We start from the raw sequence: 26,018 nt of genomic DNA, 5'->3' as shown, positions 1-26,018 counted from the left end.
AGCATATATCATGCGCGTCTTTGTCTAGTTTTTTTTCATATATTGTTTTTTAATGTGGTTGTTTATATCATTTTTATATTATATATTTGTTATTTTATGTGTTATTATTTTGTAGCCCCTGACGCAGCCCTGCTGGGCGAAACACGGCCTGTGTCGGGCAATATTATTGTATGACACATCATTAATAAAGTTCATATACATCTGCCACTGATCTGCTATTCTGTCTTCCGTCTTTGTCTATTCCATGGTGTTTAAAAAAAAATGATCTTGATCTCTTTTTTTTTTCTGTTTGTGGTCAAAGTTTTCAATTGATGTCCTGTAAGAACTGGATTTCCTATTTTATTTTCTATTTTTGTCTACGTCATGCAATTGGTTGTGATTGTTATTTGGACATTTACAAATAAAAGAAAAACGCCAAATGTATTAGATTTTTTTTATTCAGAACTATTTTACATTGTACAGTTTGTAAAAAGAAAAAAATATATATATGTACATATATATATATATATATATACACACAGAGTATCAAATGAAAAACAACAAAAAAAATCCCTCTTGAAAACCAAAACAAAGAGTTAAAAATGAATTCACAGTGTCTAAAGGCAGCGATTACAGTCTAGGTCACATTATGCTATTAACACTATCAAGTTCAATTGCATAGGAAGGGTGATGAGCCTCCTCTCTAGAGTCCACTAATACTTAGGTTTTGCCTAAATCAAAATTGTTTAGGTACATACTTCATTTATAAAGATCCTGTATTGCATTATGTAATGCTCCATTTCTTGAATTACAAGAACTCTAGGGTAAGCTACTAGAAGGCTGCACAGGCTTCTGTTTCTATCTGATGTGCTGCACGTACGTGCAGGACGTCAGACTCACAGAAGCAGAAGCCTGCGCGGCCACATTGGTGATCTGCAAGGGCCGACCTCTACATGGAATGTTGCTAGTGGAATAGCATCTCAAATAGTAGCAACAGTGGAGGAGTGGCCTAGTGGTTAGGGTGGTGGTGGACTTTGGTCCTGAGGAACTGAGTTCGATTCCCACTTCAGGCACAGGCAGTTCCTTGTGACTCTGGGCAAGTCACTTAACCCTCCATTGCCCCATGTAAGCTGCATTGAGCCTGCCATGAGTGAGAAAAACGTGGGGTACAAATGTAACAAAAAAAACAAACAAACAAAAAAAGATGCATAGGCACCTATGCGCCCAACACATGTCAAGTTGGAGTTACCATGTGGCCCGTGCAGTAATTTCATTTTTGACGTGTGTCCGCTACATGCATCAGAAAATATGGTTTATTTTCTGGCACATGAAGAAAATCGGGTGGTAACTCCGACTTGACGCACATAAGTGATTACCATACAGTTAGCGAGAGACACCTTACCGCTAAGTCAGTGGCTGGTGGTAAGGTCTCAGACTCAAAATGGACGCGCGCCAATTTTTATTTTGCTGCACGTCCATTTTTGGCAAAAAAGTTTTAAGGGCCTTTTTTTTACAGGCGCGCTGAAAAATGGATCCGTGCGTGCCCTAAACACGTGCCTACACTAGCGCAGCCCATTTTTTGGTGCACTTTTTCTAAAAGGACCCCTGACACTCCTGTCTTGCTGTCTAGAAAAAAGTGTGAATGAGTTTGACTCTCAGTGGACTCTGGCCTGTAAGACCCCAACTAGACAAAAATGTTAGGTCTGGCATTTTGTGAATGTGACCATCCCAAAGTGCCAGTATTGGCATTTCTGGGTAAAGAGAAAATACATCTCCCAAGAGTTGTGCCGCAGACTAAGAATGAGAGGGTGGGGATGGGGGAACCCTTTGAATCCAGAGCTCAAGAATCTATCTAAAGAATATTTTGCTTCTAATACTTATTAAAATCTGGAAGCAGAATTTCAAGCCTGCTGGGGAAAAAAAAGGACCAAGGACAAGGTGACCTTAAATTGCAGGTCAGTTAGCACCATGTTCCCTCTAAGCTGAGCTGGAGTCCTATCATATTTTCAATAGTGAGGGACAGGCAAGCTCCGCAGGACCCCAGGGAACCTGCCTGTCTCTATCGGCCATTGAAAACACAATATTGAAGCACCTCCCCCCACTGACAGCAATGGAGTTGAGGACTCCTGCTCAACTTAGAGGGAACAATGGTTAGCAATAGCCACCTTGCTCTTACTTAAAAAGTCATATTTTTATAATATAGTGGAGTTGTAGGTGCATAATTTCAGCTTTCCATTAATTAGTTAATAACAAGGAAAACTTCAAGAAGGAGGGGTTTTCTATCTGTTCATCAAGCTACGTAGACCCTTCCCACAAACCATTTGACAACAAAATCATCTTCTGGCTCCAGCTTTAGGGAGTGGCTTGTGTGAGGATATATCTTTGTGATGTCGATGGCATTCATGAGCTTAGAATGAGTTGTATTGAGTGGTGCTTAAATTCTACTTCCAGCTGTGAGGAACTAAAGCCAGGGCTGGACGGATCTCTATGGTCCGTGTTGGCTGCTAACCAGGACAGATCGCCGCTGCGCACTCCCCCCCCCCCCCCCTTCGCATTGCCTCCACCTCCCCAGTGCATCAACTCCTGGGGGTGCAAGGAGCAGTTGCACGGCTGTCGGCTTTGCTGGTTCCCTGCCCCTCTCAGAGGGAGCAGGAAACCAGCCACGTGGCTGCTCCCTACACCCCCTTGCAGCATGCACCCGGGCCGGACCACCCCGCCCTTGGTACGCTACTGGTCCTGTGTATGACAAGACAGATCAGGATAGGCTGGAGTGGACTTTGACAGCAGCTCCAGTAGTTGGGACATCAAGACAGTGCTGGGTGAACTTATGTTGTCCATGTCCTGAAAATGGCAGATGAAGATTAAGTATATATGTATTTTATACTACATTCATTGTTGGTTTAATCATGAATTGTTGACTGGATGAACTGTGCAGGTCTTTATCTGTCATCATTTACTGTTGAACTCAGACCAGCAGCAGGTGTTGGCTTTAGTGCTACTTCAGCTGCACAGTTCATTGAAGAGGAAGATAATATTCAAAACCTTTGCCATGGGGTACATCAATGTTTTTCCTGTGAAAATGGGATCTTTGAATGTTGCCCAACATACAGAGCGTTGCCCTCACAGTTTAGTGGCATTCGTGAGGGTGGAACTAGATTACTGGAGGGAAATGTTTGTCGTTTTAGATTTAATAAACTAAATAAAGTGTTTTTGCTAGATGTACTACCGGGAGCAAAAACATGTGCAAATTTCGACAGGTAATTCTTCCTGTGGCAGTATTGAAGATAAAGCTATCGCTGTAGGTTGGTGTGGGTGTGAGAAATGATCAAATTTGCAGATGCCACAAAATTATTCAAAATTGTTAATTTACATGCAGACTATGAGGAATTGCAGGAGGACCTTAACAATAAGAATAACCACAGTGGATCAGACCATTGGTCCATCTAGCCCAGTATCCAAATGGCAGATGAAATTGAATGTAAACAAGTTCAAAGTGATGCACTAAGAGGTCCTTTTCCTAAGCCATCCTAGAAAGTGACTGGGCGCTGCGATTAGCGCTTGGGTTTGCCGCATGCTCCGGCCACGTTCTAGCATGGCTGAAAAATTTCCATGTGCTAATTTCAATCAGCAGTGGTTACCTAATGGTACTGTGTAGCTCAGTGAACAATTTGTGTTGCATCCTACTTGTTTATATAATACTTATTTTTTTGTTTTTTAATTTTTAATTTTTTATAGACCCATTCTCTAGATTTTATTGTTTTATTTGTATTGTTAAGAAAAGAGATTATAAATCTCTTTTCTTAAGCACATAAGCACCGCCACGCTGGGAAAAGACCCAAGGTCCATCAAGCCCAGCACTCCGTCTCCAACAGCGGCCAATCCAGGCCCCAAGAACCTGGCAAAACCCCCAAATTTAATAACAATCAATGGACTTTTCCTTCAGGAATCTATCCAGACCCCCTTTAAACTCAGCAAGGCCAGCTGCCGTCACTACCTTCTCCGGCAATGAGTTCCAGAGTCTAACTAAGCGCTGAGTAAAGAAAAACTATACAATACAAATAAAACAATAAAATCTAGAGAAAGGGTATATAAAAAATTAAAAAATAAGTATATAAACAATAACTGCTGATTGGGATTAATTTTCATATTCATGTGCTAATTTCCCCATTAGCGCTTGACCATTACCACCGGGAGCCCTTATTTAGGAGGTGGTAAGAACTCCCACGCTACTCCTATGCTAATTAGGTAATGTTATATAATGTGCCCACACTGCCCAATTAGCTCAGGGCATGCCTACGCCCCATCCTCTGCGCTGGAAACTAATTTATATTTTCTACCGCAGGAATCAGTGCGCGCTGATCACAGCAATACTGCAGGCCGCCTCTGCGCATCCCGCGGTGGTGCTGTTATGGCAGGCGCCACCCGTGCAGTAGCCCTACCGCCCTTTAGTTAAAGGGCCCCTTTGGGAACAATAACCCAAATTATAACTACACGATGCTAGATTCCACCTTAGGAGTTCCCATCCAGGAAAGATCTACGTGTCATCTTCTGCTCAGTGGGCAGCTGTGGCCAAAAAAAGCAAACAATGTTAAAAGTTGGTAGGAAAGGAATAGAGAGAAGAAAGAATATTCTAATACCTGTGTATTGCTCTATGGTGCAATCACACCTTGTGTGGAAATCTGGTCGCCACATCTAAAAAATATATACAGTAGTCTTGAAAAAGGTACAAAGTAGGGCCACCAAAATGAATAAGGGGATGGAGCTCCTATAAAAGGCTAAAGAGGTTAGGGCTCTTCAGTCTGGAGAAGAGACAGCTGAGGGGGGAAAAGACAGAGCAGTGGCGTAGGAAGGGGGGGGGGGGCGGTCCGCCCCGGGTGCACGCCGCTGGGGGGGTGTCAACTCCGTTGGTTCACTGCTTTCTCTGCCCCGGAACAGGTTACTTCCTGTTCCGGGGCAGAGAAAGCAGGGAACCAGCGGAGCTGACGCAGCTCCCACTGATGTGCACTCGGGGTGGAGCGGCCCTCTCTCCCGCCCGCCCTCTTTGGTAAGAATGTGCTCCGTGGGGGGGAGTGCTCGCACGCTGAGGGGGGGTACATGTGTGCGCCGAGGGCGGGGGTGTGCCATGCTGCACCCAGGGGGGGGTGCCCAGCGGCGAACCGCCCCGGGTGTCAGCCGCCTCGCTACGGCACTGAGACAGAGGTCTACAAAATCCTGAGTGGAGTGAAATGGTTAAACGCAAAAGGATTGTTTACTCTTTCAAAAATGTCCAAAGACTAGGGGACACAACATGAAGTTACATAGTAAAAATTTTAAAACAAGAGTATGTTTTCATTAAACACATTGTTAAGCTCTGGAATGTGTTGCTGGAGCATGCGGTTACTATAACTGTGTTTATAAAAAAAAGTTTGAACAAACTCCTTGAGGAAAAAGCCCATAAACCATTATTAAAATCAGTGCTTTTTTTGTGCCGGTACGCAACGGTACGGCGTACCGGCACCTTTTTTTTTTGCTCCCCCCCCCGCCCCCTGAGTCCATGTCCCGCACGCAGTGCCAGCCCCCATTTCCGGCCGCTGCTGCTTCTCCTGTTGAGCAGCAGCGGCCGCTACACAAAGAAAAAGATTTTAAAATAAACTTCAAACCTGGCTGAAACGCGGCACCCCGGCACTGTAGACAGCCATTAGGCATTGGCTGTTGCCCCGCAGCCGCTCCTCCTCTTGCCTCTACGTCACTGCGCTCCTCCGGGGTCTTCCTCCAGGGGCAGTGACGTAGAGGCAAGAGGAGGAGCGGCTGCGGGGCAACAACCAATGCCTAATGGCTGTCTACAGTGCCGGGGTGCCGCGTTTCAGCCAGGTTTCAATTTTTTTTTTTTTTAATCTTCTTTTTCTTTGTGTAGCAGCCACTGCTGCTCAACAGGAGTAGCAGCAGCGGCCGGAAATAGGGGCTGGTGCCGCGTGCATCGCGACTTCGCGCCGTTCGCGGGAAACTTGGCAGGGAGAGGGAAACCAACAGAGGGAAGGATTGGGGAGAGAGAAAAAGAGGGAAAACAACAGAGGGAAGGATTGGGGAGAGAGAAAAAGAGGGAAACCAACAGAGGGAAGGATTGGGGAGAGAGAGAAAGAGGGAAAACAACAGAGGGAAGGATTGGGGAGAGAGAGAAAGAGGGAAACCAACAGAGGTGAAGGATTGGGGAGAGAGAGAAAGAGGGAAAACAACAGAGGGAAGGATTGGGGAGAGAGAGAGGGAAAACAACAGAAGGAAGGATTGGGGAGAGAGAGGAAGAGGGAAAACAACAGAGGGAAGGATTGGGGAGAGAGAGAGGGAAAACAACAGAGGGAAGGATTGGGGAGAGAGAGAAAGAGGGAAAACAACAGGGAAGGATTGGGGAGAAAGGGGGGGGAACGGAAGGATGGGGAGAGAGGGAAAAACAGATGGAAGGATGGGGAGAGAGGGGAAAAACAGATGGATGGGAAGAGAGAGAGGGAAAACAACAGGGAAGGATTGGTGAGAGAGAGAAAGGGAAAACAACAGAGGGAAGGATTAGGGAGAGAGAGGGGAAAACAGATGGAAGGATGGGGAGAGAGAGGGAAAAACAGATGGAAGGATGGGGAGAGAGAGGGAAAACAACAGAGGGAAGGATTGGGGAGAGAGGTGAAAAACAGATGGAAGAATTGGGGAGAGAGGGGAAAAACAGATGAAAGGATGGGGAGAGAGAGGGAAAAACACAGATGGAAGGATGGGGAGAGAGGGAAAACACAGATGGAAGGATTGGGGAGAGAGGGGAAAAACAGATGGAAGGATGGGGAGAGAGAGAGAAAAACACAGATGGAAGGATTGGGGAGAGAGGGAAAAACAGATGGAAGGATGGGGAAAGAGAAAGGGAAAACAGATGGAAGGATGGGGAGAGAGAGAGAGAGGGAAAAACAGATGGAAGGATGGGGATAGAGAGAGGGAAAACGGAAGGATAGGGAGAGAAAGAGGGAAGACGCTGGATGGAAGAATGCAGAAAGAAATAGGGGAGACACTGGAAGGATGGGGAGAGAAAGCAGAGCTGCTGGATGGAAAAGGGGAATAGAGAAAGACTGGAGAATAAGAGGAAGGGGCATGGGGAGAACAAGGGTGAGGAAAAGATGAAAAGCCACAGGTAGATGAAGGAAATTAAAGAATGGATAGTAAGAATGAATTAAATCTGGACAGAGAGAGAGCCTGAAAAATATTGAAGAAAGCAAAGAAAAAGGAGACAAAAATGACAAATGGCACAGAAGAGTTAAGCGAAAACAAAGGAAAGGAGAATCACAGACTGGGACCAATATGGAAAGAAAAACAGTCACCAGACAACAAAGGTAGAAAGAAATCATTTTATTTTCATTTTAGTGTTTGTAATATGTCCAATTTGAGAATTTACATTGGCTGTCTTATTTTGCACTGGGTATACTGGAGCTGTAAGAGCTTACAGAGATTATTTATAATGAAAAAAAAATCACGTTATTTTTTTCTCCTATAGTACTGTAATATTTTCAATGATGTCTGTTTATATGCGCCATGGCTGGTGTAGGGGGTGTGGTTAATGTGGGTGTGGCTATCATAGGGGTGGAGCCATATGTGGTGACCCCGCCCATAATGAGTACCGGCACCTTTTTTTGTACAAAAAAAGCACTGATTAAAATACATATGTCCAAGGAAAGCCACTGCTATGCTTGGGGTAGAGAATGACATGGGAACAAAGACTATCCCTGTCCCCACCCCATCCCTGCAAACTCAACCCTCGAACAGTTATGTAGTACAATGCCAGAGATATAGAAAGAGATGCATTTACTCCTGTACTGTGCAAAATATAAAGACTGCACATGCCAGGGATGGAGTAAGGGGAGTGCAACTAGGGCAACTGCCCTTAGCCCCTGACCAGAGAGAGTCCCGTGCATGCTGGAAGCTGAGGAAAGTGCAACCTGGTAGTGGGGCTTTGGGGTCTCCTCTCAAATTTCTGCCCTGGTCCCCAGCCATGTCTAACACCAGCTCTGGCAGGATGTACATTGCAAATCTGACATACTCTAATCACAAAATAGAAAATAAAATTATTTTTTCTACCTTTCGTCTGGTCATTTTATTTTTCAAACCATTGTTGGCCTCAGGCTCTGGTTTCTGATTCCCTCTGTCTTCTCTTAACTCACTCATCAGGGTCTCCTGTCCACTTGATATATCTTCTCTCTCCATGTCCACCATCCATCTTCCATCTCTGTGTCGCTATTGTCCCCCATGTTCATCATCTCCCTTTTCTGTGTCCTTATACTTTCCTGTCCAGTATCTCCCCTGTGTTTATATTCCTGCATCCATCATCACCTATTTCCCTATCATCTCCCCCTGTGTCGAACATCACTGCTCTATGTCCTTATGCCCTCTATCTCCTTTCTATTTTCCCATTCTACCTCATATCTAACATCTCCCCTCTGTGTCCATATACCCTCCTCCTGTGTCTGGCATTGCCCCTCTTTGTCCATATACCATCCCCATGCAGCATCTCCCCTTTTTGGACTTGTCCATATGCCCCCCCCCCCCCCATGTACATAATTTCACTTCACCCCAATGTGTCTTTCTCCTCTCCAACCCAACCCAGCTTCTCTCCCTCTCTTTACCCCCCCCCCCCCCTTTTTCCAGCATCTGGCTCACCTGCCTGTCCTCCTTCCCTTTCTCCTTCCTGCTGTGGATTCAGTATCTAACTCCCTCTTCCTTAATCCCCTTGGTCTGGCATCGCTGTCCCTTCCCTTCCCTCCTCCCTACTGTGAGTCCAGCACCTCTCTCCATTCCCTCCAGCCCCTCTTCCTGGCATGGTCTAGAGCCTCTCTCCTTTCCCACCAGCACCCCCTCCTCCCATGGGTCCAGCACCTTTCTCCCTTCCCTTTAGCCATCACTCCTCCTCCTCCTCCCATGGATCCAGCCAGCCCCTCTATCTCTTCCTGTCCCTCCCTGCGGGTCTGGCATATCTTTGTACCAGCTGCTTGTAGCTTACATTTTCCTGTGGCCTGGTGCAATTCAAACAGGCTGGCTCTGTGACCTTCCTTCTGCCACATCCCACCCTCTCTAAAACAACTTCCTGTTTAGTGGTCAAAACAGGAAGTTGCAGTACAGAGGGTGGGACATGGCAGAAGGAAGGCCATGGAGCCAGCCCTGTGTGAATTGCTGCCAGACCACAGGAACTTGCAAGTTACAAGCAGCAGGTAGAAAGAAGTGACAGACCTGTGGGGAGGAGAACGGGAAGGGATCAAAGGACTTTTTTTTTTTTTAATGTGGGAACAAGGCTTCCCATGGGGTGGTAAAAAAGGTTTTTGGTTCCTCATGCCCGGTAATTCTGATTTCAGTGTTACTGTTTACTGTGGTAAATCTACAATATGCTAAGCCCTCCTCTAGCCTGGGGGTTAGGTAGCATAGAAGTTTGCTATTGTTTGGGATTCTGTTGGCTACTTGTGAGCTAGTTGGGCACTATTAGAAGTAGGACACTGGGCTTGATGGACCTGTGGTCTGACCCAGTATGTAATTCCTATGATTACTGGTGCAAAGCCCATAGGTGAAATCTAGCAAAAGGGTTTGGCACTAATGTGGGTATTTCTGATTGTTGCCTCTTCCAATTCATAGTTTTTGCCTTTGAACTTATAATCATTTTTGGCCAGTAGCCGGGAAAGGAAAGGAACTCGTTCATACGGTATTACAGATCAGAAAAGTAGAACTGGCCAATGGCAAATTTGGCATTTTGTCTCTGAGCCTGAAATGGGGTGGTGGTGGGGGGGGGGGGGGGGGGGTCTACCCACAGTTAGGAAAGAGGTGGAGAAGCAGAACAAAGGCAACATGGAGTTTAATTCTCCCAAAATGAATCCATTCATCAGGAAGAAATTCACTGGCAAACAAAAATAATCAAACCTATTTCTACAGACCTTGATTCAAAGGGTGAAAAAAAGAATAAACTTCTTTTATGTAAGGTTTTAGGTCAGCACCCACTAAGGGTAAGGGCCAGGGTAACATAGTAACATAGTAGATGATGGCAGAAAAAGACCTGCACGGTCCATCCAGTCTGCCTAACAAGATAAACTCATGTGTATACCTTACCTTGATTTGTTCCTGTCTTTTTCAGGGCACAGACCGTATAAGTCTGCCCAGCACTATCCCCGCCTCCCAATCACCAGTCCCACCTCCCACCACCGGCTCTGGCACAGACCGTATAAGTCTGCCCAGCACTATCCCCGCCTCCCAACCACCAGTCCCACCTCCCACCACCGGCTCTGGCACAGACCGTATAAGTCTGCCCAGCACTATCCCCGCCTCCCACTACCGGCTCTTGCCACCCAATCTCGGCTAAGCTCCTGAGGATCCAATTTACTTTACTTAATTTATGGATTTAATTTACTACCTTTCTGTGGTACAACCAAAGCAGTTGTAAACCTACACCTAATTCTATGGGACCGCGAACCATAGAACAAATGAAAGGATAATATCAAATAGTTTGAACTTTGTGTCTCATTCACTTCCTCTAAACAAACATTGTTTTAAATAACTGACCTCAAATCTCCCGATAGGGAATAATACACTAAGTACTGAAAGAACCACTATCATAAATGGGAGTCAGTTATTATCGTAGGTCCATTTTTTTTAAAGAAAGAAAAAGGAAAAAAGAATCAACATCAAAAACTCATGGAGAAAATCTACTGATTAAACAAAAAAAAAAAAAAAACCTTCTTTCAAATACCTAGATCAAAGTGAATGAACACACAAAACTTAATAAATTGTTGAAAAATCCACAATCCTAATAATACTTAAACTAGAACGAAGCAAGTAAGCTTACTGCATTCAATGTCCATTACAAAAAAATCAGAGGAGCATAACCAGCAAACAAGGTGACATACAGGTCCTTTCTCTGTTCCTACTGGGCTCTCAATCTAAGTTTAGTACCTGGGGCAATGGAGGGTTAAGTGACTTGCCCAGAGTCACAAGGAGCTGCAGTGGGAATCGAACCCAGTTCCCCAGAATCAAAGTCCACTGGACTAACCACTAGGCTACTCCTCCACTAGCAGCATTCCATGCAGAAGCCTGCCCTTGCAGATCAGCAATGCGGCCACGCAGGCTTCTGTGAGTCTGATGGGCAGGCTTCTACATGGAATGTTGCTAGTGGAATAGCAACATTAACATTCCATGTAGAATCTCAAATAGTAGCAGCATTCCATCTAGAATCTCCAATAGGGAAAGGGAAATGGGACTTGATATACTGCCTTTCTGAGGTTTTTGCAACTACATTCAAAGCGGTTTACATATATTCAGGTACTTATTTTGTACCAGGGGCAATGGAGGGTTAAGTGACTTGCCCAGAGTCAAAAGGAGCTGCAGTGGGAATTGAACCCAGTTCCCCAGAATCAGTCCGCTGCACTAACCACTAGGCTACTCCTCCCACTTGCAACATTCTATGTAAAAGCCTGCCCTTGCAGATCAGCAATGCACCTGCACAAGCTTCTGTTTCTGTGAGTCTGACGTCCTGCACGTACATGCAGGACGTCAGACTCACAGAAACAGAATCCTGCGCGGCCGCGTTGCTGATCTGCAAGGGCAGGCTTCTACATGGCATGTTGCTAGTGGAACAGCAACATTCCATGTAGAATGTCAAGTAGTAACACCAAAATCTCAATAGTAGCAACATTCCATGTAGAATCTCAAAAGAATCTGAAATAGTAGCAACATTCCATGTAGAATCTTCAAATAGTAGCAACATTCCAGAATCTCAAATAGTAGCAACATTCCATGTAGAATCTCAAATAGGGAAAGGGAAATGGGACTTGATACACAGTCTTTCTGTGGATTTTGCAACTATATTCAAAGCAGTTTACATAGTATATAGAGGTCCTTATTTATACCTGGGGCAATGGAGGGCTAAGTGACTTGCCCAGAGTCACAAGGAGCTGCAGTGGGAATTGAACCTGGTTTTCAGCCCACTGTACTAACTGTTAGTCTACTCCTCCACTCCATAGAGGCTCACTTCCTAATGTCTAGCACCCACTAACACTGAAATCATACAATATCTGCTGCAGGACAAGCCCCATTTTATGCCTGCATAAAAAGATCATAAATGATATAATTATGCTCATTATAAAATGCATGGCTCAATATTGCTTTCTCAACATGCAGAGCTGCTCTTCTCATTGAGCATATTCACCATTCTGTGTGTTCAAAAAACTAAGGCTCAAAACACATACCCACATGTTGTCCATCTCTTTACCTTATCTATGCTCTAAACCTGTTATGTACCTCAACTCCATAGGAATCAATGGGAAAAGTATACTATAAGCTAACATAGTAGATGACGGCAGAAAAAGACCTACACGGTCCATCCAGTCTGCCCAACAAGATAAACTCATATGTGCTACTTTTTGTGTATACCCTACCTTGATTTGTACCTGTCCTCTTCAGGGCACAGACCGTACAAGTCTGCCCAGCACTATCCTCGCCTCCCAACCACCAGCCCCGCCTCCCACCACCAGCCCTGGCACAGACTGTATAAGTCTGCCCAGCACTATCCCTGCCTCTCAACCATCAGCCCCGCCTCCCACCACTGGCTCTGCCACCCAATCTCGGCTAAGCTGTTGTTAAACTCAACACAAACTACTCCAGACCACAGTGAATTCTGTTTGCACATATTTACTGCTTCTAAACCAGTGAATAAAGTTGTACCTGTAGTACCTGGGCTTATCATTTTTATGGGCAAAATATTTTGTGTGACTCATGGTAAGTAGTTACCTGGTCTTTATGAAGTACTGTCTGGAAAGGTATTGAATGGACTCTATTCCCATTCTCTATCTCCATTGTTTTCTCTTTACAAATAAGGCATTAGGAAACCAAGTTAGTTGTAATAATGCACATTGCTTGTTTCTAGTCTCTGTGCATGCTCACTGTTTACAAAGATTTGCACCCTTCTCGACTGCTTCATATTTACACATGTAAATTTACAGACATGCATTCATTACAATAATCCATCAAGCCCCATTGTGGAAGCCACATGGAGCAGGAGTAATGTTTTTTTGCAGTAGAGTTCAATGGGACGGAGTGTCCCAGCTGGCACTTAACTGACAGCCTGGTGAAGAAGGAACCTCTGAAGAAAAGAAAAAGGTTTATAAAGAAGCTCTGAAGGTCTTCTCCTTTCACAGAATAGACAGTGATTTTCTGAAATGTAACATTTTAAAATAGGTTGTTCTGGCACCAGTGGCTTTCCTAGGGGGGCTGACACCCGGGGTGGATCGCAGATGCGCCCCCCCCCCCCCCCGGATGCAGCGCGATCTGCCCTCCTTCTGCGTGCTGAACAGTCTCTGCAGCCGCCCGTGCGAGCCCCGTCCGTGAGCCGCCCCCAGCACCTCTGCACTCCCTGCTCCCGCCGCTGCAGCTGTGCTCAATGAAAAGCAGGCGGAGGGCGGGAAAGGGCTGAAACCGGCCAATCCCCACAGCCCGGAAGCTACCACCGGCCTCCTCACAGGGAGAGGTTCTGCTCACCGTCCGCCTGCTGCTGCACGGAGACGGGGGGCTACCCTTCAGGGGGCTTCACATCGGCTCACGCCATCGGATGCTGCTTTGCTTTGTCCTTTGGAAAGGGGAGGATAACAACCGTGCAGACGTGGGCAGCTTTTCTGACACAGCTGAAGCACACTAGAAGGAAGGAAGCGCGAAAGGACACCCCCCCCCCCCCCCTGGGTACAGGAAGTAACCTGTTCCGGGGCAGAGGAAGCGTGGAATGAACGACGGACAGGCGCGCGCGCGCGGCACCCCCCCCCCCTCCCCCCCCCAGCGGCGGCGTGCACCCGGGGCGGACTGCCCCCACTGCCCCCCCCCCCTTTGGTACGCCACTGTCTGGCACACAGAGCAACAGTCAAATTTGGTGCTGCCTGCAGGTTTTAAAAAATTTTTTTTTTACAGTTCTCTATTACAGGGGTGGGCAATCTCGGTCCTTGAGGGCTTCAACCCAGTTGGGTTTTTCAGGATTTCCCCAATGAATATGCATCTTACTTCTCATGCCAGTCAAAAAATCCAAAATTCATTAAGCATTTATAATTTTCTCCATCTTTACTGTAATATTTTGTACAATAAACGTTTTCATGTGGAAACACTTCCTGTTTATACTGCGTAGACACAAGTCAACCTGAATATATATATTATAACATAACATCTAATAAATACCAAGCATACCACCATTCATACTTCAATGGAGCTTATTCTCACCACTCTTTTTTACTCAAAATACAAATGCAATACAAAATAACCATCCAAGGCATAAACTTGGAGAGGTTTACGCTGATGAGATAACGCTGCGCTATAGCGCCACAGAGTTTTGGACTGTGAGGCTTATCCCTGCTTCCTTAGCCAACCATGAAGCCGACAGAAAACTAGGGAGCCTATAAGGTTGCTCAAAGATAAGACTTTTTGGGATTACAAATCCAGAATTGTTCTTCAGAAGACAAGGGGCGTTCTGTTGCCAAAGTAAAAGCGTAACTTTGTTACGGACTGGTTTAGGACAATTGTTTATGCCTAGGATGGTTTCCATATGAAAGCATTTATTGTACAAAATATTACAGTAACGATGGAGAAAATTATAAATGCTTAATGAATTTTGGATTTTTTTGACTGGCATTAGAAGTAAGATATAAATTGTATGCACAGTTTTAGTACGATAACTCATATAGTACTATATTAATAACAATGAATATGCATGAGATCTATGTGCATACAATGGAGGCAGTACAAGTAAAATTTTTAATGCATTTTCGTCGAGAAAATCCTGAAAACCCAACAGGGTTGCGGCCCTCGACGACTGAGATTGCCCACCCCTGCTCTACTGGAACATCTGTATACACACTCACATGTGAGCATCTGAGGAACCAAGGCAACACTAAGTCAATGAGAACTCCAGCCCTTAAATGTATTCAGCAAAACATGAAAAACAGAAATATATCATAAACAATGCAACAAATATTTGCACAAGGATTCCTCTGCTAGCATTTGCCTCTGTTAAGCTGCGCTTTGAATATCTTGTGCATTATTATTATTATTTTTCAGTCATTTCACTACTGTTTCCTTGCTTACAACATAATGCCTTTCTCTCTAGGAGCTCTCAGTTCCTTATCCTACCGGCTTTTTAAAATATTTGACTCTTGTTCAAATATTTGTGTGGGAAATCACAATGCAGGAAATTATTCTGCATTTGCAGCAGTTGGAATGAATCGTCCTCAGGCCTTCGGACTTGAGGCATATTACCCTGCACTTTGTAGGAAAATGAAGCCTGCAAACTCAGAAACATTCTAGGTGAATGCACGAGAGAGATAGGCAACCAGGGATAGAGCATATCATTTGGGTTTAATGATTAGGATCATGAAAAGCTACCACCTTACCCAGGTCCTTCAAAAGATTTCCCCTTCCCCTGATTTTACTCCATTGAACGTAGGGGGCTGTAATCCTAATTTTCTTATGAAAGTCAGAACTACCGTATGCATGTAGTGGATCTGCCATTCTGTGCTGAGCTAGGTGTGAAGGCACCCTTTCTATGGTGTTGAGAGAATAGGCCTTAGGCATCATTACTTGTAACTCTATCACTACTCTTAGTCCCGATTTCATTTGTCCTTCTCTCCAATCACAGCCCCCCACCCCCAGCACACATACACACACACAAATATGCACAGATTTGGTCTCTGTTTCCAAACCTGCCCTAGGCAATCCCATAACCAGTTGGCTTTTTTGAGATCTCGGCAATGAATGTGCATGGCATCAATTTGCATAAAATTGTACAGATCTTATACAATACAGACTGGCTGTAGAATCACTAGGACGGGTTGAGCGAGAAATCAGAACTAATCATAGTGCACTTAAGGATACTAAAACCCAGACTGGATCAACTTGTCTTTAAGAAAAGTGGAGGTGGTTGCTGACCTTTAAGGTGGATGAGTGCTTAATCACAGGTACATATGAATACATTTCATCTCTTTGTTTGCATTTTGCCATCACACAGAATGACAGATGGGTTTCATGCACTGGTAGTAAGGTAAGACCAACGGGTCTCTGAGTTGGTGTGCACTCGTTCAAGTATATCACATTCAAGACAGCGGCAGCCTGTCGCACATTCTATCACCTCTGTCTTAAAATGAAAATTTAAGATTGAGCTATTAAAAAGAGCAAAATAGGTTTCCGGTGCACTAAACACACATTCGGTTGACCTTGGATACTGGAGACTCATAGCAGTCTAATATCAAGCTGGGGTAGGAATTCAATCTGCTAAAGGCATTACAGCATTGAAGATGAGGCTTGTGAATTACCCATGAGAATGGAAATACAAGAACATCATTGGATATTGTCATTAGCCTGTCATGCATTGTAGAGTTTATAGGGATTTCAATACTTTGGATTATGCTTTTAACGTTGTTGAAGAATTACACTTGCAGCCAAAACGTTATTTGAGTATTAGAAGTCCAGATATTTCTTACTGTAATTTCTGGTCCTCAGCATTAAACAAGAAATTGGCAATTACGCAAAAAGCAAATTCAATCTGATTACTAAGAAGAGTGAACATGAATTTCTATCCTCCCTTGCTGTAAAAATATGCTCTTTGCATTTACAACAAATAAAGTGATTTTCCTTAAAGGAACACTGCCACATTTTCCTTAACATCAGCCTTCCTCTTTCTGCCACGGTTTGATGATGATTCCTTCTCTGAATTAGTGTCACACCAAAAGCCTAACTCTATGGTGCCATCAGAGGAGCTTTCAAGAAAAAAGAAAAAGAGGCCATGATTTTGCCAGATGGTATCCATATACTCAAGGGATCCTGAGACTTCTGATAAAAATGATAATCCCACAGTCTGTCTGCACTGTGCCTATTTCAAATGCTTTTTAAAAATACACTATTAATGACAGATTCAGCCAGTGTAATTCAAGGCTTCTCGTTTCGGAGACAGGAAGTTAATTATTGCTTGTCAATGGATGGAGAATGTAAAATTATATATGGTCGAAGTCAAATTAATCATTTAACAACTGAAGTATCTCTTTGTTTAGGGTTCTTGAGACATAAAACAAAGATGCTTACAAGAAGCAGGTGTTCTACAAGGAGTACAGGAAAAGCCTTTGCTATTGGGTGACATTATTTGACAGTGTCCAGCATAGTGTTGTGGGTAACAAGCCCTGGACTTTTACAGAGTTTTTCAGCATGGATTACTATTCATGTGTGCGACTTCCCATGCTGCCATCATCACAAGACCAACTGGGTACTTTACCGAGCTAACAGAAGTTGCAATGTAAGAGAAGCTGAGTCTTAGGTGAAGGGGTGGATTTATTGAGGACTTAGGTGCTACTTTTCTCGGAGAACTTCTGTTACAGGTCAGTAACTTTACTTTCCTCAAGTATAAGCAGTTCAAGGCCCTCAAGTCTAGGAAGCGATGGAGTTATGCTGATTTGTTTTAGGCTCGGGAAATACTTGGAATAAAAACTCTGCTTGTTTTCACCTGGTAAAATGGGTTCAACCCCATTGGCCTAGAAAAGGGAGGAAAGTGACGTGTTGAGAGTTTGACCATGAGGCTCTCGGGGAGGGCAATTTGGAGGGATCGATACCCATTTCTTACTATGCTGAGAATCCACGAGTCCAAGGTTATACTGTACCAGCAGTTTATGAAAAGCTTCAGCCTTCCCTGATTGGAAGGTTCTCTGGCACTGTGTGAAGGAATGTGTAGGAGAACCCTATAGTCGTCCTTTTGAGATGACAGGACAGCCCACTTTACCAGAAATAAACGTTGGGAAACTTGTCTTAGAAGGAGAAACAGGAGGCCCAAACCAGGAAGAGGGAGTTCTCTAGGCTATACTTGAACAATTTGTTTGAAGGGAAGAAATCCTTCTGTAAAGTTTGTGAGGGTATGCCAAGCATTTGTATTCTGCTTCCAGCGCTGAATAAAGCTTTGCTTTATACTGTAAATTTGGCTCAGTTGGCTCTATTTGCTTGAAGGGCTTCACCACCAGCAGGGATGGACCTAGGATTGCTGGTGCTCCTCTGTAGCTTTTTCTGGTGTCCTCTAAGCCTGAATGGAATACTAAGCCTGCTGTTGTCTATCCTCCCCTGGGTCCACTGCTGTCGTAGGCACTGTCATCCTGCCTCATGGCCATCCTCTTCCACAGGCCTACACTACAGTGCTCCCACGTCCTGCCTTCTTTGATGACTTCCTGTTGGAAAGGGTGGGATGAGCAGTGCTGGAGCGGAGGTCTGGCACTGCTGTAGGCAAGGTAAGCATGGCACCCTAAAATGTCAGTGCCCTCCTGCCACACTTACCTTGCTTACCATGTTCTTCTGGCTTCGACCACCAGTCCAGAACTCTTCAAACTTACAGTACACACGGAAACTGAGATTCTAGCTGTGTCCTGGATCAATCCTAGGTTTGACTGGGTAGCTGTCTGGTTCTTTGGACCCTTAGCTGCCTGGGGTGAGGCCCCTTTTCTTGTTGTGAGTTCAAACAGGGGTGGAAGAAAACATCTCTTCCAAGGACAGAAATATTTCCTAGATGCACCGCTCCGGTGCCTCTTTGAAGTAGCGAAGGCTACAACAGCAGTGGCAGCAAAGACAGTTTGAAATGTGGAATAGTGGTCTTTCATTCGAGCCACTTCCTCCTTGAGTTTATCTCCCTTATACAGCATGCCCACGAGTTGTTCCTGCACATAAAACCTGAGGGCTGAAGCCCATAGTCATGACAGCTTATGAGCACCAATCCCTACTGCACTGCAGAGGCTCCAAAACACCAATGATTGAATGAACCATCTGTTTTTCACCTTCCTAAGTCTGAGTTTGGACCTGGCTAACAGAAAAGGCTTCTACAAAGTATCTTGTCTGTTGTATGACCCAATGAAATTTCCTGCTCTAACACACGATATAATTGTTGAGGCAACCGGCACTAAGGCCGATGAACCTTTCTGTTAAGACTCCAGACCCTGCTTCAGTCTTTAAAACTGGCTGCACCAAAGCTAGCCTTAGTGTCAGTGCTGTAGGGGTTGAGGCAAGGAATTAAGGCAAGCACTCGCAAGACACATTGACAATAGATACCCTTCTCCAGATTCTCCCCAATGATTCCTGGGGTGTAGACTCTGTGGCCCATGGTAGGTATGCCAGAATTGAACCAGCGGCTTAAATTGGGACCCTTAGATGTTGGCATACATCCACAAGCATCAGAGGGAAGAGGGGAAGAGAATTTTGATCTAGGTCATGGCTTTTCAGTAGCTCAAAGAGAGTTACATTCAGGTAGAAAAGGAGTGGATGAACAGTCTTCTGCATAGGGGCGTTTTGAGGAAGTGATGGCAGGCACCTCTATCTCCATGTTCCCAGCATTTTGCTTCAGTGAAATCTGATGCCAGCACTTTGTCTCTGCTTAATGCATGGCGTCAAAATTCTTCAATGGTAATGTTCTTTTAAGAAAAAAAGAAGGTACTAGGGCCAGGACTGGAGGAAAGTTCCACCTTCTACTCTAACTGCAATGATAAAAGGAAGCAAGTATCAAAAGGTTCAGGGTTCGTAACCTAGCAGGAAGGTACCACTGAAGCAAACCAATTTACTATTACAACTCTAAGGTGCATCATTTAACTGTAGGCTGATTTTTTTTTAAACAAAATTTGCTATATGGATTTGGCATGTTTGTAGGGTTGCTAGCCCTACGCATTTGTATCGAAGGTCCAATAATTGGCAACTAAGATTTAATGCTAAGAAATGCAGGGTCATGCACTTGGGTTACAAGAATCCAAGGGAACAGTACAATATAGGGGGTGAAGTGCTTCTGTGTACGAAAGAAGTACGTGACTTGGGGGTGATTGTGTCTGCTGACCTTAAGGTGGCCAAACAGGTAGGAAAGATGATGGTCAAAGCCAGAAGGATGCTTGAGTGCATAAGGAGAGGGATGACCAGCTGGAAAAAAGAGGTGATAGTGCCCCTGTATAAGTCTCAGGTGAGGCCCCATTTAGAGTACTGCGTGCAATTCTGGAGACCGCACCTACAGAAATATATAAATAGGATGGAGTTGGTCCAGAGGGCAGCTACAAAATTGGTAAGCAGCCGTAGTCATAAAACATATAGGGACAGGCTTATGAACCTCAACATGTATACACTGGAAGAGAGGCGGGAGAGAGGGGATATCATAGAGACATTAAAAAATCTCAGTGGCGATAATGTACAGGAGGTGAGTCTTTTTCAAACGAATAAAAACTCTGAAATAAGAGGGCCTAGGATGAAGTTAAGAGGAAATAGGTTTGGGAGGAATCTAAGAAAATACTCTTTCATAGAAAGGGTGGTGGATGCGTGGAATGACCTCCTGGTGGAGGTCGTGGAGACGAGGACTGTGTCCGAATTTAAGAAAGCATGGGGCAGGCACGTGGGATCCCTTAAGAAAAGGAGGAGTTAGTGGTTACTGAGGATGGGCAGACTGGATGGGCCATTTGGCCCTTATCTGTGGTCATGTTGATATCTGTATATCTCTTAGTAGCTTTAGACTTCACGGCACTCAGCCCAATGTATGCTCTCAATTTGTGCTACATATTTTAACCCTTTAGTGTCCAATGTTCCCGTAATAAGCCATATGGGAACAGATTGATGGGAACATTGGACACTAAAGGGTTTTAATTAAACAAGCCCTTTCTAATCTCTGCACGACATGAAGAAAGTTTATTAAATGAAGAGAGTCAAAGAAAATCTCTTTAAAACCACTCACAGGCAAGAGAATGGCAGATTATTTCGAGTGGATGCACAGAAGTGTTCCAGCTCACTGACTTTTGTAGTGTCTTGGAACTCATGGAGGTAGCTCGCTGAAAGCATTAAGAGGAGGGCAGCAGGGCACACAGAATCCCCATTGCTGTTCTGATGCAGGTTCAAGGTGCTATAAATGATAACTGTGGTTGCCTAGGAATTTTCAATTATCAGTTTCTGTTTCATACAGTCTTCCTAATACACTTGGGGTTCAGCAATGTGTCAGCAGTGCCAAGGTACTATGTACCAATCACCAGCATAAACCAAACCTAAGCCGTAGAACAGTGGAAATTATTACTGAAGTTAAAATGTATTTGAAAGCCCACTCTTTACATAAATTTGCCTTTTATTAATAGACTGTACCTCTACTAATCCTGAAGGAAATAGGAACTGCAATAATTTGTGATACCTTTTATTCAGTCAGCATCTGAAGAAAGAATGTTGGGGTCGCAAAAGTTCAAGTGCTACATCGTTTTTCATGGACCAACTAAAAGTATTTCAACCTACAAGAATTCCATTTGAAAATAACCTCCACTTTGCATTGGTTTACATAAGTAGTTCATAGTCTAATTTAATAGAACCAGGGCTATTTTTGAGGGGGTACTGAGTACCGGCACCTTTTCCATTGTCTGCTAAAAGTGACCCATGGTCTCCAAGTTATAATGAAAGAGCTCAGGCTCTACACACCAATTCTGCCTTGCCATAGATTCTGTGACTATGTGCAGGGGATCTGGCTATTGTGGGGTGGGTCCCTCAGTGATCACCCCACCCCTGAAGAAAAAACGCATTGCATAGAACACTACATTTTTGTTACTCACACTCATTAGGAGGAGTTTTGTGGAATTACCTGCCTGGTTTTAACCTCAGTACCCTATATTTTAACTTTAACTTGCGGTTTGACCAAACTACTAGGCATGCTACAGGGAAATGAGATTTTCAACACCTGATACTCCTCACCTAATGAAATGTCACAGTGTTTGTGCTCCCTGTAAATACATTCCGAAGCCACCAAGCTAAAACGGACATTTTAAGACTATTTTGTAATACAATCAACAAAGTACCACTGATCCAGGAAATCACAACTATAACGTGATAAGAACGGTAACGAGGTACAAAATAAAATCTGTAATAGGAATCAAAGTATAGTGAATAAGATGGAGAAGATGTAATTCAAGGTGCTGTGTAAGGATTTCATCTCGCTAAAGCATCAAGACGGAATTTAAGGGATAAGAGAAGATGGTGTTGATTTTTTTTTAAGTTCCACAAACTTCCAAATATATTGTATTGCCTCGTGTTCAATGACATACATTTGGGAGGACACATGAGAACAAAAATGGCTTCCAAGATTGGACAGTTGAACTCCACAGTAGAACTTGTCTTTATTAGTTTTAGTAGATTTTTTTTTTTTTGCCCTAGGAAATAGAAAATATATTGGCAAATTATGACTGAGCTGCATTCTTCAATGGAAATACTAGTTGGAAGACGTGCAAATCTGCAGCAAATAATCTGGTACATTTCACTATGAAGGCATTTCTATAAAAAAATATTGACCCTCCCCCACACAAAAAAAAACCTCTGAATTCTCCCCTTCCTCTCTGTCAAATCGTAAATAAAAAATATATTGGAAATTGCAAATAAGAGCATTTTCCCGGGGAGCATAGTGACCATCAACGTTTTATCGGCTTAAAGACAGCATAGCCAAACCAAGAGGCCGAATCAATGTCCTTAGAAGGATGCTGCCACCATTCTCCGCTTCTCAACTGTCTCTTCCATCACTAAGAGGATTACATGAAAGATTTTGTAAATTAAGTCCACAGTTTTACTTTAGCTTCTCAATGTCTATGTAATTTTGTTTTGCTGTAGATTATAAACATTTATAAATGGGGTTTTTCTGGGGGGGTCAGTACTTAGGGAGCTTCTCTCGTTACCTTTGAAGCTGACCTAAATACTGCCAAAAAGAAAAGATTTTAGGCTCATTAGTGCTAAGAGGAATTTTCGGGTTATATTGCGAATGCTCATTGAGAAGTAACTTTAGTGGAAATCTGAACTCAGAAACATACTGTAGTTGTCAAGCTTGGAGGACGGACGTCCGTAGTAGCCCATCATGCAATGTAGGCCGTCCGTTGTCTGTTATTTTCGCTTGTTTTATTTAAATGCACAATGCGTTTTGATGGATAGTCTCAAGGCCAAGCAAAGTTTACGATTGCGTTCCTTGGAAAAATCTGACAGCAGGTATTGTTCACAGTATATTTAGCCGAAAGACAATGTGGGAGCTGAGACAGAATTGCTGATCTTCTGACCATAAATATTCACAGTCTCATCAAAGTGCCTTCTCCGTCTGGGTATCCATGACAGTCTGCAGAGAATAACCTCGGATCTGGCCACCCTCCTTAACTAACCGGTTGCGTGCACTCAAGGAATGCAACAGAAGAGCTGGGTCCAGTGTACCATAGCAACAGCTCCTGATTTGGTCCACAAAACAACTGAGAAAAAAAAAATGAATGACAGGAAATAATCCAGTATTTGTAGGATCTATAAATTCTCAGCTATTAGTGAAGGTCCTTCCAGGAGAGGCCTCGGGCCTGTAATCGTATTTGTTCATTGTAGCAGGATAATATGTCGTAGTATATACATTGGTCTGCTGTAAAGGGTAAAAGTTGGTCCTTTCATCTGGAATTAAATTGTTCTTATTAAGTGTCTGCAAAAAGAGGAAAAAAAAGTTGTCAATACAAATGTTTACATACGTTCACGTAGTGCTGTTGAATACATGTGTAAAGAGTATCCTGTTGACTTCTGGATTGCTACTTCTTTATCAGTTGAAAATATCCACTCTAAATTCTATATGTGGCACCTAAAAATCCATGCGGAAACCGGAACGTATTCTATAACAATGTGCATAACTTAATTGGTTAACTAGTTAATCAGCACTGTTAATCAGCGGGGCTGGTGGTTGGGAGGCGGGGATAGTGCTGGGCAGACTTGAACGGTCTGTGCCAGAGCCAGTGGTGGGAAGCGGGACTGGTGGTTGGGAGGTGGGGATAGTGCTGGGCAGACTTATATGGTCTGTGTCAGAGCCGGAGATGGGAGGCGGGGCTGGTGGTTGGGAGGCAGGGATAGTGCTGGGCAGACTTATACGGTTTGTGCCAGAGTCGGTGGTTGGGAGGCGGGGCTGGTGGTTGGGAGGCGGGGATAGTGCTGGGCAGACTTATACGGTCTGTGCCCTGAAGAACACAGGTACAAATCAAAGTAGGGTATACACAAAAATTAGCACATATGAGTTATCTTGTAGGGCAGACTGGATGGACCGTGCAGGTCTTTTTCTGCCGTCATCTACTATGTTACTATGTTAACTGGATGGTAACAAGCAATTATTAGCACTAATTGGCATTAACTGAGATTTACGCGCACAACTCGCTGTGTATTCTTTAACATGGTGCTCCTAAATTCCAAGTCGCACAGTTGAAAAGGGGGCATGGCCAGGGCCGTTTCTAAAATCTACGTACACGATTATGGAATACACCCGATCTGCGCCTAATTTAGGCATCGGGCTTTACACCAAGTATGACGTGACCTAAATGGATGCAACCAAATCTATTCATCTGGCGAGCTGCTCATGGTATTCTATATATTGCGTGGAAATTTAAGTCTATTCTATGAGTAGAGAGGTGTGGTAGTCGTGTTAGTCCACTTTTAAAGGTAATCAATAGAAATAAAACAAAATAAAACATGAAAAAGAAAATAAGATGACGAAGAAGGGCAACCTTCGAAAGCTAATCAAGAAATGTACTAAGTTACGTCCAATAAAAAAGGTATCATCTTATTTTCTTTTCCATGTTTTATTTTGTTTGATTTCTATAGATTCTACATGGAATGTTGCTATTCCACTAGCAACATTCCATGTAGAAGTCGGCCCTTGTAGATCACCAATGTGGCCGCGCAGGCTTCTGCTTCTGTGAGTCTGACGTCCTGCACGTACGTGCAGGACGTCAGACTCACAGAAACAGAAGCCTGCGCAGCCTTCTACATGGAATGTTGCTAGTGGAATAGCAACATTCCATGTAGAATCTCCAATAGTAGCAACATTCCATGTAGAATCTCCAATGGTATCTATTTTACTGTCATAGTAATGCTTGAATGTTTTCACTTATTTACACTGTCAGCTAGCACATTTTGCTTATTTCCGATCTGAGGAAGAAGGGCAACCTTCAAAAGCTAATCAAAAAATGTACTAAGTTACGTCCAATAAAAAAGGTATCATCTTATTTTCTTTTTCATGTTTTATTTTGTTTTATTTCTATTGATAGTCTATTCTATAAAATTTAGGCATACTTTACAGAATACGCCTAGCTGTATTTTTTACCGCACGGATTTTTCAGGCGCCATATATAGAATCTGGCCCTATGGGGGTAATTCTGTAAGTGGGGCCTCACTTATTCCAGAACAGCATCTGGGAGCCCAAATTCCATTACAGAATATAGTGTAACCCAGCCATATGCCTGGTGTAACCGGACACACCTAAATGCAGCAAAAAGGCATATGTACTTATAGTATTTTATAAGTGACATACATAACACCCATGTGCCGCACGTATCACGCTTGTATTTGCAGGAAATGTCACTTACAGTAGAGTGCTTACAAAGCTTATTTATGAATTTATTTATGACATTTTTACCCCACATTAGCCCGAGAGTGACTCGGGTTCAATGTGGCTTACATAACAAGAACTGGCTTATGAGACTATTTTTTCAAAACCGAGAAAAACGTTTTCTTGGGTTAAAGGTTCGACTCTTCCCAGATGTTACAAAAGAGACACAAAAACGAAGAAAGAGATGTCTTTTGATGAGACCAGGTGTACTCCAATTGGCTGGAACCTTTTTCCTGAAGTACCCCTGTAAACGCATTATAAAATATCGGACAAAGAAATTTGTCTTCTTTGAACCCTCACAGCTTTCAACCTTTCTGGCAGTCCAAAAAACAAAAAACAAAAAGGCAGACAACTGCTTACAAAACAGTAGATAAAAAAACAACAAAGCAGTGGAATCAAATGCATTTATGCACTAACCCTGGCCAGTTAGGTCTGAATATTGGGACCTAACCGGACTCCACCCTTGGAACGCCTCGGACATAACTGGCTTTGTTTGGCACTAACCGGTCATTTTCAGTAAGGATGACCGGTTAAGTGTCGCTGGAAATGACCAGATTGCCATGACCAAGCGAGTTAACCAGCCAGCGGCCATTTGGTTAACTTGGTTTGAGTAGCAGCTACATTGCTC

At 43.8% G+C, this 26,018-nt stretch overlaps 1 protein-coding gene across 1 annotated transcript in view; it reads right to left on the bottom strand.

The window, feature by feature from the left end:
• Window positions 1–21,522: 21,522 nt before the first annotated feature.
• SEMA5B (semaphorin 5B) overlaps window positions 21,523–26,018 on the bottom strand; it is a gene marked incomplete in the record, with an annotated part of 415,784 nt that continues 411,288 nt past the window's right edge. Inside the window, 1 exon segment of the mRNA XM_030209426.1 lies at window positions 21,523–23,443. Within this exon segment, the coding sequence (XP_030065286.1) occupies window positions 23,288–23,443 (156 nt within the window).

Source organism: Microcaecilia unicolor, chromosome 7 (genome assembly GCF_901765095.1).
Source record: "Microcaecilia unicolor chromosome 7, aMicUni1.1, whole genome shotgun sequence".
Lineage (NCBI taxonomy): Eukaryota > Metazoa > Chordata > Amphibia > Gymnophiona > Siphonopidae > Microcaecilia > Microcaecilia unicolor.
The sequence above is the reverse complement of the archived record's forward strand: the minus strand, read 5'-3'. Positions and strand labels throughout refer to the sequence as shown.